General features: G+C 43.8%; 1 protein-coding gene across 16 annotated transcripts in view; it reads right to left on the bottom strand.

Annotated features, from left to right (window-relative positions):
• The window catches only part of ARVCF (ARVCF delta catenin family member), a 247,023-nt gene that overhangs the window by 12,974 nt on the left and 218,820 nt on the right, over window positions 1-15,229 (bottom strand). For all 16 annotated transcript variants that reach the window (XM_088064814.1, XM_088064812.1, XM_088064813.1 and 13 more), the window contains 6 exons: window positions 5,795-5,922; window positions 4,678-4,828; window positions 3,131-3,323; window positions 1,872-1,983; window positions 1,206-1,296; window positions 77-130 (listed from right to left, as the gene is read on the bottom strand). In XM_088064814.1, coding sequence (XP_087920940.1) covers window positions 77-130; window positions 1,206-1,296; window positions 1,872-1,983; window positions 3,131-3,323; window positions 4,678-4,828; window positions 5,795-5,922 — 729 coding nt within the window. The remainder of the gene's footprint in view (window positions 1-76; window positions 131-1,205; window positions 1,297-1,871; window positions 1,984-3,130; window positions 3,324-4,677; window positions 4,829-5,794; window positions 5,923-15,229) is intronic.

Raw genomic sequence — 15,229 nt, 5'->3', positions numbered from 1 at the left:
GAAATAGTTGAACTTTCCTATGAGTGACAGTGCGCTCTATTGGAACAGACAGAGTTTGATCTATGACTGAATTTACCTGGGCCAAGTTCATCCATAGGTATCATATCACGACTCCCAGACTTCTCATTATCTAGAAAACAGAAGCATTGTAACAACAATTGGTACATTTGCTTTTCTCAAAACCTGGTAGTTTTGAATTAGTCACAGAACCAGAGAGGTCCATAAAGTACTAAATGCAGAGATGATTGTAAAAAAATTCCCAAACTATTCAACTGTTATCCATTCAGAAAGGCAAGTCTGAATCGAACTCTCCAGAGAGCACATATAATCCATGTATTTTCTGCTTTTGCAGAATAATACAAGGCTCTCTCTCTCCAGCAGAAGCCATAGCTCTGCTTTGGACTACCTACCATGATTAACAAACTTCTCTTTGGTCTCTCCAGAATAAAAGAGAAGAAAATAAGTAAGGGTGCAGCCTCTCATGGCAGAAAGGAACAATCCAAGCCAATCCAGCAGCCTGCTGAGCTAACAGAAAAGTAATCCACAAAGAAAACAAGTTTCTTGTCACATCAGCAAGCTGACCCAAATCATCCTCTGTCTGCATCATGTGCCAGGTTTGATTCAGGACAGGGAAGGTGAAAACAGACAGGGCAGTGTGGGGCTGTGTTTCTGCAGTAACCTGCAGTTAAAGCAGGCAAATCCTGCTCTCGGCAACCAAAGGCAGGCTCAGAGACACAGCAATCATGGTGAAAACAAAGCTGGTGCTACATTGGTGTTGGTGTGGCTGTGCCTCATGAAAAAGCGCAGACAGGATTAGTTGGAGCTTGAATAAACTCATCTCCAAAAAAAAAAAAAAAAAAAAGCTGCATGGTAGAGGAAAAGGCTGTGCCAAAATGGACACACATTTATTTAAAAAAGGGAAAGACTCCAGTACAGGGTAGGGGTAAAGTCAACCCCACTTGGACGAAGATTTAACTGGTAACACTGCATCCAAGTTGAGAAAACAGTAGCAGTAGCATACATTTTGTAAGGGAAGAAATTCTATTCATCTCCAGGTAATAGGGAGTGATTATTTGACTGATTATATTGGGGTAAAAATCACACATGAATAATGCATTTTTACCCTCTCATTCTCTAATACAGTCACAGCAAATGCAAAATACCAGTAAAGAACTATATGACAAGTGATAAAGAGCAGAACTGACCTTGACTTTTATCCACCAGAGGCAAAGTGCTGTCATCGTAGCCAGACCTGCCAGCAGTACCTTTGGAGCCCTTTGGAGCGGCAGAAACAGACTACAGGACAAAAGCCACACAAATACCAAATTGCTACTCATGGAAACTGAACAATAAAATAAACAAGCCAACAGCACAGAGAGAGATTATGGAATGCTCTTAAGCCCCCCTTCTGTTGATAATAGGGAACTGGAGTATTTTTTTATTTTCACATACATTTCATGGAGGAGCTTTCTCCCAGTTTTCTCAATGGCAGCACTGTTGCCCTGTAAAAGGAGCAAAACCCTTCCACAAGAAAAGGTGAGGAGGCTGCATGTCAAGTAGATGTGGCTGCCCTAGGCTGTTGTACAGCTCGTTTCAAATGAGACACAACTAAGACAAGACATGCTAATTCTTCTGCCAGTAACTCGGGGCATTTGGGCTGTACAGAATGGCAAACTCCCCAAACCGAAAGAGCTGCATTCCACAGACCACAGCAAAGCACAGCCAGCAACTCTATGCAGGATGGTGTGACTGACTAGAGTACAATCCACTGTGCTCTCACCTGGAAGAACAGAAGAGCTACAGACTGCAAGATTAGCCTAAGTAAGGACATCTCCACTCAGGCATTTCAAGAACTAATTTAAGATCTTTACCTGGAAGTGTGACTTGTTCCACCCATCCTTCTGAAGGGAATTTCGTAGCTCCTTGTAACTCCAGATCATCTGAAGAATGTGAGATGCTGCTTTTGTTTCTCTGGGAGACTGGCTGATTTACAAGATAAGATTACAGTTTAAGTATCAAGCAATGTCCGACTATTTGTTAGCACCTAATGCTCCACAGAGCTATTACTTGAATCTGTAAGTAATGGGATATATGTGAAATCATTCAGTGACTTCATATGTATAGGTATTTGGTGACAAAAACAGAAATCAAAATGTTATGAATTTTGTCTATTTCTGTGTTTTCACATGTACTGCTGGACAAGCACTGAGGCCATGGTGACCCTGCTATCTTGTAGCTGTCACTAACAAAGAACAGACAGCTTCATTCCTGCCTGGATTTATTCAGAGAAAAAAAAACCCGAACCAAAAAATGTTTTAAGCTACTTTTCAAACCTTCACCCCAATGTACATCTATTCCTCACAATTCAATGAAGTTGCTCCATGGTTTAAAATACCTTACGCATTAATTTTGGTCAGCAAAAAAAATAAGCTGTTTTTAAATGGAAAATGAAATTTTATCCATTCCCTACTAAAACAGTACACAGACACCTTTTGTAATATAAAACAGGCCTAGATCTTTGGTGGCTCTCATATTTTGTAACAATACAACCCAAGAAGGTTATTACTTCAGCCACTCCCCCAGAACTTTGCAGTGAACACACCTACAATGTCTAATGGACTGAACTACACAAAACAAAGTTTCCTTTACAGCAGTCGGAACACAGTTCTTAAATGGAAGAAAATTTGTCACTTCAAATTATCACCACCAGTCCTTTGGTCAGAGCAATTACTGCACACCATTAACCATTTCGTTTGAAAGAAAGAGATTTCATCATTGGCATTCCAGGAGTGGAACACTGCCACAGAAAAAAGGCCTTTCAAACTAAAACCAAAGATCGTGGCTTCACTGCAAATGCTGCCTGGTAAGTGTACACATGGTGCTAAAATGTCTCTTACAAGGAGAGATCCTGTCTTAACATGACTGAAGTGACTCATCAATTAACCTTTTTCATCAAGTAAACCTTTTAAAGGTGCTGGCTGTTTTCACTTTGTCTATATTAACTGCTGAAATTACAGCTCTGAAAGGTTGGGATGCTCCAATACTTTCACAAAGCAAAAGCTGCTGTTCATAGTGACATCTTCATGTTTGCAAGGAGTTCTTATGCATTTTGCTTTCAACTGTCACTTACCTTGACTTGCTGATAGCTACCAGCTTCTGAATGCCCTGTGTCTGGATCAGAGACCTTGCGTTTTCTGAGCTGTCAGTAATGATTTCATGGATGGTATTCAACACTGCAACCACTGTATCCTCTTCCAGGTTCTTTGCAGATCTCTGCTGCCTGCTGGGCAAATTTCTTACCAGCTCACCCATGGCATAACTACCTAGGTAAGGGGAAGAGATACCATTATAGCCTTAATAATAATTTCAGCTTCCCATCCTGAATGATAGAAGTTAATGGTGTTTGCTATGTCAAAAAAACTCTTATAATGCACGTGTTTTAAACCACAACACTAACTTCACAGGGTATTTATCATTCATTATTTCAAGGTGATTGACAGCTGATAAAGCTAAGATAAAGTCCTTCATCATGGATTCTGAAAGGTATTGAGGGGAGAAAAAAGCCATTTTTACTAAAAATTTTACAGCCAACATCTATCATATTTTGCAAAGCCTGAGGCAAAAAAACATCCAGTAGCTGCTAATGCCACGTATTCATGCTAATACACGCACATGGCTTACTCAACTTAGCCTTGTAATAGGCCTTCTGGGGCAAGGTGTGCAGCCATGCATTTATTAACCTTCCCCAACAAAGGTAAGAGTGGCTCCTCCTGGGTACAGTTAGCCTTCTCCATGTATAGTACTGGAGAAAAAACAGGGAATCTGGGAATCTGAACTTTATAATTTCCAGGTATCCATCTGTATCATTTGCCTGGCTACACCTCTGAGCTATTTAAATGAGAATCTGACATATTAAGGTAGAATCCCACCTTTCCATTTCCCAGTATCAACTTCAATGATGGCCCTAAACATGTCACCAGTATTTCCTGGCCTGACAAGGTCAGTTTAAACCAATACCTTAGTTAAATACAGAAGTCATCTAGAGGAAAACTCCTCTCAGCTGAATCTTTCATGATTCCAGCTTATGGGTAGGTGAATGTTATTCACCACTTTGGAGGAGCTAGAGCAGTGCTGAATACAAACTTGAAGAATATTAAGTTGTTTGGGGTCCAGCTTCTACAAACACTCACCAGGCAAAAGGAAGAGAAAGGAAGGAGGAAGCAAGAAAACCAAAGGTACAACTTCAGAGCTCCCTGTACTTCCCCAGGTAAGCCCAGCATGCCAAAGGCCAGGCTCCTACTCCAATGGAATAGCAGGCAGGCCTAAGGAGCAACATCTGTGATGTGTGACTATGAGCACACGTCCCATACCAGCCAGAGCTAAGGAAAAGACAAGGAATCTCTTAACCCATCCAGCCTCTGCACATCTGCACACACTCCTCTCCTGCAAAAATCTACACCTAATGTTACACCCAAGTTAGACCTCCCTCAAGCCACAGCCTGCTTGGCCTGGAAATACATTGAGCTGACAGCTCCCCACTTGGTGGCTACAGCACAATCCCAGATAGCATGGATGGAAACTGCAGAGAGAACAAATCCTCAGCACAAGGGACAGAAAACGTGAGGTCTCTCAAGGGTCTCCAAGACCCCAGGCTGGTTAGAGAAGTTCAGAAGATACCTATGAGATCTTTATTGCGACGATCCATGGAAAGGTTTCTCAGGGCAATGGACACAGCCCTCACAACCTTGTCCGAGTCAGACTGGAGCAGCTCCACGAGCACTGGCAGCCCCCTCTCCTTCCGCACCGTCGCACGGATGTACGTGGACCACTGATTGGGACACACGAGGGAAAAGAAACAACACCAAGTATTGTGAGTTCGCATACCTGTCCTTCCCTTGCCCCTGGCATTTCTTTCAGTGCTGTAACCCATTTTTTTCTCTGCAAAGACCAGCTATGTTGTGCGTGCTGATTTATCCCATTGCCTTAACCCTTCATTCAAGTTCACCAAGCACCGAGGAAGAATGGGTGTATGAGTTCATCCTACAGCTAAGCCAGCTTATGGGAAAAGAGGGCAGGAACAGAAGGAAGGAGCATCATCTGCCAGCATATGTTCTGTACACACCTTGGTGTGAAAACACATTCCTCTGGATTAGGAAAAAAGAGGTCACTTGGAAGAAACAGTAATGCATCTAAAGCATCTGTTATCTTCCTCCTCCTCCAATTTCATGCTTTTATTCTGTTTCATGACTGTTTTTAAAACAAGCCTGTATTATTTAAAATAAGCTGTACTCAAGGCAGCTATGAAACACCACACTGCCGACCCTCCAGCTGCTATCAGTCCCACTTTGCTGTGGTTCTAGAGTGAGCAGACAAATCTTTCAGAGAACTGCCTGATTAGTGCTGTGGATGCTTCACAGAGATTACTAGGGGGCACTGGAGAGCAGTTTCCTCAGCCAACTGTCAATCAAACAACTTAAGTAGTCAAAACACCTGTCTTAATACCAGGCTTTTCTGAATGGACGAAGCAACGGTTAAGTGGTCAAAGTTGTAAAAGTTGCTCATTATTAAATTGTCATGAACTTAATGCCACTTGCACTACGTAAACATCACCAGTCCAGAAGATGCAGAATGTCTTCAATAAGCAAATGGAACTAATTTCCTGGACATTCCCACCTCCTTCCTTTTTAAAGGAGATACAAATGTACAAAGAAACAGCACACTTACAATGTGACATCCCCTTGTTCTTTGCTTACACAAAGGAAACAAAAAAGACTGAAGTGAAGACTGCACTCACCATCCAGTTGCCAGCACTAAGGTTCTGCAAAGCTCCTGCTGCAGCTTCTAGAGTGTTGAAGTTCTGACTTTCGGTGAGGATGGAGAGGTACAGTCGGACCACATCTGGCTGGTACAATAATTCAAAGCCTGCATGTGGGGCAAGAGAACAGAAGCAAGAGAAGCAGAGAAGACAGTGTATAAGCAAACACATTCCCTTATTTAATAACATAAGAGAGCAGCCAAGCAAAAGCTGCTACAGCACAGAAGAGCTTCTGTCACGTCCAGGACATTCTATCCACAGTTACTGGAAATGGTGGAGACAGAAACTCATGCAGAGAAATGTTCACCTGGGCTGCAGGTCAATTTGCTTAATGTTGACAATTCTTTCCGGAATCTATCCTAGGCTATAAACTGCACAGCATGTAGGTGATGGCAAGGTGACAAGAGACAATTTTTTCCTGTAACAATTATTACTTTGCATCTCTAGACTGGGCTGCAAATTCATCTTGCACTCCTGTCCTTGTTCAAATCTCTCTCAACACAAAGAGCAGGGCCAAAGAGTGAGCTACACCATCCTGTCAGCCACACCCTGCACACACCCAGGGAAAAGAAGGAAGAGGCAGGATGTCAGTCACAGGAACCCCCAAGTTCCAAGGAACACTGACTCCACTTCAAATATGCAGCACAGAAATATGCTGGCATTGTCCCACTCTGGGAGACTGTGATAGTCACATCTGCTCACTGCAGGTCCCCAGAGTCACTGTATCAGCTGTGCAGTTTAAGCATGACAGGAATGAGAGCTATTACCAGCTCTGCCAAGGATTTCCTTTTGTGATGCTGAGTAACTGACAGTATCATCATGTCCCGACTTCCTCATCCACAGATGACAATTTATGCATCTACCCACATAAAAACAGGGTCTTAGGCAAGAACTCCATCACTTCAAATTGCTGAACAATTTGAAGCAATTTTTATCTATCTTCCTTCACTAAGTGTAGCATGACACACTGCATCAATGAAGACAGAGTATGCCAAGCATCTGCTCAAAGGACTGGCCAGACAAAGCACCTCAAAGTGCTGTTCAGGTTATGTGAACAAAAAACTAAACCCCTAAATTGCCTTGGTGGGTGCAGGATGGCACAAGCAACCTCTGGTCAATGTGACCCATCTGCAGTCACTATAGCTGCTCTGGTGGCCTTTGGGACGTTTGCAGTAAGTAAGCATTAGGTAATGCAGCAAGCATTACCTAGGTGAGGATTTCTAGAAAAACATGACATTAAAGAAAGCATAAAGGTGTGAAGAGGCCTGGGCAAAGAGGGAATTTTAAGCTTGCTTGGAGCAAAATAATTTTTATTATTTGTACACATGAAAAGAAATGTTCTTCACATAAGACGCTGTCTTAGAATTGTACCATAATTCAAACCAAGTTTTCCACTAGTAAGACAAGGAGACTTCCAAACACAAATCACTTTCCCTTCAAAACCACCCATCTCTCATACACACATGGCAGATTATCATATTTTAGACATCTTGGAGCAATGATGTCCTATCCAATGGCTATGCTATTTTTTAAAATTTTTTGTTTTGCTTTTGTTTTTCCCCCCTGTTGCTAAAGACTTCCTGAAATAAAAGCCTTGATTTTAAATGTAACTATTTCTCCACATCCTTCATACCAGTTATGGCTATGTAGCTTTGCGAGTCAAGATCTCAGAACTCAGCCCTCTAAACCCAGTATAACACTGCCTTATGAACACCAGCTGCGTTAATCCCCTGGCTGTACAGGGGGTACTTATCCCACTGAAAGCAAGCAAACACAATCAGCCAAGGTTTGTTCCATACCAAAGATCCAATCTATGCTTGAGGATCCATGAGGATCCATGTGCTGGCTCATACTTTCCGTGCTCAGCCTCTCACATGCATCCCAGCACGCCTGGATCCTTCTCCAGTGACCGGATACTTAAACCTGCTCCACGTCTGTGCCTCATTTTAATGCCACCACTTGCCGGCTACACATGACACCCTACAGATACATGCAAGCTGCAACAGATGGCAACCCCCAAAGGCATCCTGCCAATCCATACCACTGACTTTCCTCTTCTCCAGTGTCCTCTCCTTGCATTGGGATCACTGCCCTCTATATTGAATGCTGAGGAAAAACTATCATTACTTAATCCATGAAGCATGAGCAGTTGTACAGCTTTTCTCCATTCCTTGAATAAGTCTCTGATTATCTGACTCCAGTATGACCTTCATATCACCCTTTCCCCCTGCCACTTCACAAGGTGAATTGGCAACCTAAGAACTTCTCAAGAAAAAACATTGCTGATAAGTGCCTGGTGTTCCTTTCCTGAACACTAATACTTAAAAATCTCTTAGGATAGCCTACTGGAATTTTGACACTGTTATCTTTTAAGGAAGCTTTGCTGAAATGTAAATCAGATCAGTGGAAGAGATGAAGGCAGGTTCATTAACAGATAATATTCATACAGAACATTTTCTGCTTCTATATCTGAGCTCAGACTTGCCTGTGGTTCAACAGGATGCAATTGTTCAGCCAGTCTTCTGGTTAGAAGTACCCAGTTATAATTCTAGCACATTTGGAAACAGCCCCACACTGTTACTCTGTCCTGTTATTTAAATGCAGTCTGTGATGTGCCCTGTCAGTCTGTACATTTCTTTTTGGCTGAACACACTTCCTTCTTCAGAACCTTGCTGTGTGTGAACACAGAGATGCTCCAACTCCCTCACCTCTGCTCTCTGCATGCGGCCACAGTGGCATTCCAGTCACACACCTCTCACCCACTCTGTCATTACCTCTCTTCCTTGCATGGAAGCCTCTCCTTTTTCCTACTTTCTAATGTAAGAGCATCTCAAAAATGCCTTCAACCTTCTCTCTTCAATAATGCACAGCATTTTCTCTACCAACCACTAGTACTTTCCTGCTTTGGGGCATAACTGCTTAGCAGGTGGTGGAGGATTCCCACCCTCACTCCACACCCCCTCTTTCCAACTACATTTATGCCTCTGCCCTATTGGCACCTATCTCAAACAGAGTCAGCAAGTGCTACACACCACACACAGCTCTGTCCTCCCTCCTGCCTCCCCTGCTCCTCTCCCAGCACTGCAGCTCTTCTGAGTCAGCCTGGGTATGCCAGGGAAAGGCAGCAGGAGCTGCTAAAGCCAAGCACCAAGAATGTCCCTCATGGTGGCTGCTCATTAGCAGGGATGAGAAACTAATAACGAGAAAGTTGCTGCTGCACTGGAGGGTTTTCCCTCTCTGACAGCAAGCTGACACTTTTCATAAGCATTATAGTGCCTTAAAAAGAAGCAAACAAGTTTTATATTTTCTCCATCTGCCTCCTGTCCTAATGAATCCAGCTCTGCTATTTATAGGATGCAATTTGTCTGAATTATTATACATTTCCTTCCAGTGTTGCATGGAGGCCTTGCACATTTTTCCATGAAGCGCTTCTAGCACGTTCCTGGGAAGCACAGCTGGTCTCGCCTCCATTAAGCACCTGCTTCTTTTCAAAACTGATTTCCTTAATTTCGAGATCATCTTAATTATTTTTTCAGGTAATGTTACTTTATGCAATATACAGCTAACTCCTTACACCCATTTAAAAATGGATAGAAGAAATGAGAAAAGAGGGTCATTAGTGATGGAGAATACATCAAACAAGAAAAACATCCACTGTTTTTCTTTTTTCTTTAAAAAGCTGTTTTAATTATAGCCCAGATTCAGCCCTGCCCTTAAAAAGATAATCTTCCTGGAAAAAATGAGATTTTTCCATTGGTTATGGATTTGTGCTGAGTTGCAATCTACAGTTTCCTCCTGGAAAAGCATGGGGATAAGTAATTTATTGCTTCGTTCATTGCAGAAAGCAAAGCAAACAAGTTCACTGTATTAGCTTTTGGCTTTTAGAGAAACAGGGAAACGCCTTGGACACTCATGTCACTGTGAGAATCAGACCTTTTACAGTGTGTAAGCATTCCCCCAGCTACCAACAAGAAGAATGTGTCACAGAGGAGTATCTTCCATATTAGAGTTATCTCCAACACACTGCAGTCTCATCTTTCTGAGAAATAGGAAAAAGAGCTTTTTTGCAGCAGAGTTGCTCAAAGCTGGGAAATGGGACTAGTTCTGTGTGAAGTTCACACTACCAGGCACATGGCAAGTAGATTATCTGCCCAGGGAACACTGACAGCACAGACAGCAATTTGAATCCTGAATGGAAAACACCCGAGGAATTAGCTGGGGCTGATTAGCCATCTCCATCCCTTCAGCCCTCAGTCCCCATGCTGAGAATGATGCAGCAGCTCCTGGATTATCTCCTCCACAAAACTATTTGCTTTCATCTTGGCAATGCTGATCCTGTGCCTATACTTAGCTACATTCTGGCAGTAATGTAAGATACTGCACCAGGTGCCTATCTCTGATACACTCACTTAATCCCAAATTCAGACAACTCTTTCTGGAATAAGGCTGCCAAACCTATTCCCCTTCACCACCCGTACAATTTAGAATTTATTACCCCACCACAGGCACGGGAAATTATACACATGTGGATGCTGGACAGACAAGAGATCTCCTGCTGCTGCAGCAGAAATACACTGCTTCATTTTCTATCCACACAAACCTCTGGACTGATGCTTAAAACAACTGTCAAATTCCACAGGAAGCTGGAAGGATGCTGGCAACACCGTAGAAAAAACCCAAGCAACTCCTAAAACCGAGGGGCTGTGTGTCTGTGGAATCACTGAACTCTGATAGCCACTCACTCTTGCAGTGTGCAGAGGCAATTCCCACTTACTGCACTTTGGTTCCCGACAGAAGATGCAGCCGCACCTGGACTCCTTCTGGGCTGCCACTACAGCAGGAGGTGCATTCCCAGCCCACAGAGCCCAGGGGCTGCGGGCACCGGGCACTCTGGGGCCACTGTGCTCGCTCTGAGCCGCACCTGCAGCGCCGGCAGATGGAGCGAGAGTAACCCGGACCGCACCGCCCCTGCAAGGTCACCCGAAAACAGACTCTGCACACGGAAAAAGCATCACCCTCATCAACCAGGAAGCTGCCAGTCAAAAGCCAAAAACAAAATAAAAAAGTAAAAAAAACCAAAACAGAGTCAAGAATCGTGACAGTAAAAGAAACACTCAGAATCTGCACCAAAGCGAAGCTCCACATCCCAAGCTTGGATCCTGCCCTCTGCTGACAACCGGTCGGTACCTTCACCACAGCCTGTGCAGCTCATTGTCTGCAAGGTCTAAACCAGGGCTCAGAAGTATTTGCTACAAAAATGTTTTCGGAACACTTCAGCAGCAGATCAATCCTGCAGCTCAATTCTCCCCTCCCAGGAACCCCTCACCCTGCAGTGTGGTTTTACAGCAGACTACATGAAAAGCCCCATAGAAGGCTGGGGGAGGCAGCTGGTTACTTTCTGTAAAAAAAAATCAGATCCTTAAAAAACCCAACCCATCAGCTCCATTCCATCTGTACACGGTGCTTCAGCACCCAGTGCACAGAGCAGCTTGAATGCCAACATAAACTTGCAAGATTCTCCTAATTGAAAGGCTTAACAGTAGCGAGAACGCAGCCAGCTCCAACAGAGCCAAACGCTTGGCATAGCTGCCTGAGGATGCAGATACATGCAGAATACTGAGTGTCACACGGCAGAGGCACAGCAAACTCTGCAACGAATGAAGATGAAATAATAGGTGCAAAGTTCTGAACAGTCCCCGTGGCTTTCACTTCAAGGTACAGCACAAGTCAGGACAGGTACTGAGCTTACTGCAAAGATTCAATCACAAATGCAGCATCCACCATTGAGCAGCAGCTTGGAGGACAGACAGAACAGTCTTTGAATAGTATTGAAAAGAAAAACCACCAGATAATGTGGGACACATGAGACTCGAATCAGGCTTGAGGGAATACTTAAGAAGAGTTTTTCTATTCAGGAAATGAACACCACAATGTGTGACCTTCCAATTAAGTCATAACCAAGTTCTAAAATGATGTAAAGTCTTCCCAGCTTATCATGTACTCCTACCATTGGCACACTACTCAAAAAGGGATGCAAACAAACCCCCAGCCCAAAGGATGTAGCAGGAATGTTACCAGCACTAGGCAAGAGTGAGGTATGCAGAAGAATAACACAGGGAGCTAAGGTGACTGTAGGAAAGACAGAAAGGCAGCAGGGAAAGGAAATGGAGGACAAGGCAGTGCAGGAGAAAGAAAGGATGCCTGGGAAAGCAAACTGTCTTTGGCTATTTCTATTAGTCTTTACACTTCCCAAGCTCCACAAGCTGTCATCAAAGTACCTTCTTACAGAGTGTGATTTGTACAAGGTTGGTTATACATCCCACTTCATATCCAAAGAATATACAATTCAACAAAGAGGTGGCTTGATCAAACACAACCCATTTTGGTCCTGTGTGAGTTCCAGCAATTCTGTTTTCTGTGACCAAATGTGATACATTTTAGAGCTACTACAATCTTCCCTTTCCAAAGGACCTGCAAGCAGCATTTCTCCCAACAGCGTTTGACACACTGCCCAATACAAAGGTTTTTCCAAACACATGCAGCTAAATCTCTTTGCAACCGGAGATGTTCCATTAACAGCCTTTTCTCCTCACTAATCAGTAGCAAAGGCTCTGGAGGACCAATGCTTAATAAGAATCTCAAAGCTGCTGCAGATAACTGGAGCACTACCCAAGCCACTGGTTCAAAAGGGGAGTGCTCTGTCCCGCAGGGCTGTCACTAAAGCACAGGGAATCCCCAGCAGCCAGGCTGATGCAGGGATGGGAGAGCTGCTAAAGGTCTGCACCCACAGGGAGAGGAGACACGTGGGTGAACTGCAGCACATTTAAGCATTTCTAGGTCACCTTTGGCAATGGTTTTTGTTTGCTTTTGAGAAACACTATTGTTATAAGCAGCAATGCTTTGGATTGGAATTAACGTTAAGTCCTTTGGCTGCATGATTAAAATGGAGAGTTCATGTAAATAGCTTCCTTCACCCCAGTCCCAGAAGACTTGCCTCTGACCTTGGAGACTCTCAGCACAGTACGTGGAATGTTAACACTGCTCTCTCACCAGCTTCTCTAATCCAAAGTTATTTTTATTTACTTCACAGTGATAGCTGAATGCATTTTCTTTTAAAGGGAACAGGACAATCATATTATTCCAAAAGCAAATCTGTTTTGAAATGCAGTTTGTATCCGAAAATCAAACATTAAATAACATTTTCTCCCTCTCTCTTGCACACAGAGCACATACTGGAGTCTCTGAGCTGTGAGCTACATATCAAATGCAAACCGTTTGGAATGACAGGTCCCCCTTTCCCACCACCAGCTTACCATGGTGTTTGCAAGCTCACAGAATTCAGCCCAGGCCCTGCATCACCACTGCAACATCTCAAAGTGGGACTTGGTTCAAAATCCTGGTTCACATACGTGAGTACAAAACTAATTTGCATCAAAGGTCTGCCAGCTCTGCAGGGTTTCACAGTGTGATACTGCCAGCCATGCTGGAGTACGGAATTTCTGGCAGCTCAGGCACACCCGGGACTCTAAGCTAGGGATGAACACCCTCTGGCCTGGAGAAAGGCTGTTCCCAGGGGACTGTCTCTTACTGGTTGCCCCTTATGCTTGCCTCAAACACGACAGTGTTTTAAGACAAAAGACTGATTATGCTTATCAGGCTGGTGAACTCACTGACAGCAGATCAGTAAGCCAAGGGAGCAGCTTCTAGATGTGAGCAATCCTGCCTGCTCCCTTCAGGGAAGCTCCTTCCTGAAGCTTCCTGGTTGGGCTCACACTTCTAACAGCTGATACCAAAAGGAGCTGGGCACAGTGATGATGTGAATTGCACTGGGGAGGTCTTAAACAGACAGCAATCCGGCCCATGCATACAAGATCAATATCAAGCGTGTCATTGATCACGTTCTGTTTCCCTGGGAGGGAAAACCTGAATTTCCAGATGCTGTCTGCTACATCACAGGGATATCTGAACAACAGTGACAAGGTCAAACATTCATGCTTATTCTTTTAGATCTCAGTGCTGCTGCTGCTCCTACTGGCCATGGGTGCTTCTGATATGTCTGCTCCTGTCTCTGCAAGGGCCCAGAATTACATGACTGACTGGTTTTCTTTCTCCTCTCTGAAAGGACCCAGATGGCAGTGCTTGGTGACTGCTCACATGCCCCGAGGGGCGTCTCCTTGAGAGTGCCACCAAACAGCTCTATTTTGTCACTCCATTTTAGCCAGCAAAAGCAATTCCAAGGACTGCACAATCCTCTCCAGAAAGGAGACCACTGCCCAGCCCACATGGCTTATCTGGCTCCTGGGCCAGTGACAGCAGTAGAAAATGTCAAGAGGCTCGGGAACTGTCAACTTACTGACCTCAGAGCTGCAAACTCCATCCAAGAATATGTGGGGATGCCACAATAATCTGTCCCATAGCATTGCCAGAGATCACTTCCCAACTGCAGCTCTGGAAAGATGCAGTAAGGAAGTGACACTACAGAATGCCTCACCTGGCTACAAGCAGGTGGAAAGTGGCCCTATCTTCCTAATGGGGAAAGGGTACAAGTGGAGGAACCTCTAGGCCTGAACACGCTTACTTACTCTCTGCCTCGGAAAGGCTTGAAGACACTGCTTTTCGGAGCACACTGCAACCCTTTTCTATTTAGCTAAGCTTTCCCAAAGGAACAAAAGAAATAAAAAGATGGCTGGCAAAGTTAATGAAGATTGGGAACATGAGGAAAATTATTACTTTCCATATAAGATAAACTAATGTGTTTTTTCAACTGTGTATTAATGTACTCATTCCAGAACATGTGTGTTTTCTGGGACTTGTCCTTGAACTGAGACAATCAAATGCAGACAAAAACCATTTTCCTTACAACCCTCACCCAAGATCTGTAAAGCACAATACAGCTTTCTGATCAGAGCTGCCATGTGGTGTAGTTGAAGGGATCTGAGAATCTGAGAATCTTTTCACTGCCATGACTAGTGCAGATGCCTAATTGTCCAGCCCAACCATCAGCAGGTTTGAGCTTAGTGTCTAAAATGTGCTTACTAAAGAGAAAGATACTGAGTGATTCCTTGAAGGAAAGCCCATTAGAAAAAAAATACACCACAGCTAAGTGCAGTAGTAAAACACAATATGTTGCTGTTAGTACCATAACACAAAAATATCTCAGAACTGGATTCATCACTGAAAATCAACAGCACTATTAAGGGACTCCTTTCTTTAACTTGTGGCTGCCTGAGCCTACCATTTTCTTTCCTCTGGTCTTCAGTGTGTGTTTAACCAAGGATCATGTGTTCCAAATTGCCCTTTTTTGGCCTCAAGCCCCTGTAAAACTCAGCTTTGCAGTTCCAGATGCCAATCAGCTGCTCTTACTCCAGGAAACTAACGAGCTTTTAGCTTCCTCCCAGCTCAGTGGAAACCTGT

This window comes from Pseudopodoces humilis, chromosome 20 (genome assembly GCF_049639895.1).
Source record: "Pseudopodoces humilis isolate 2021_Gansu_Grassland_sample_001 chromosome 20, ASM4963989v1, whole genome shotgun sequence".
NCBI classification, from domain to species: domain Eukaryota; kingdom Metazoa; phylum Chordata; class Aves; order Passeriformes; family Paridae; genus Pseudopodoces; species Pseudopodoces humilis.
The sequence above is the reverse complement of the archived record's forward strand: the minus strand, read 5'-3'. Positions and strand labels throughout refer to the sequence as shown.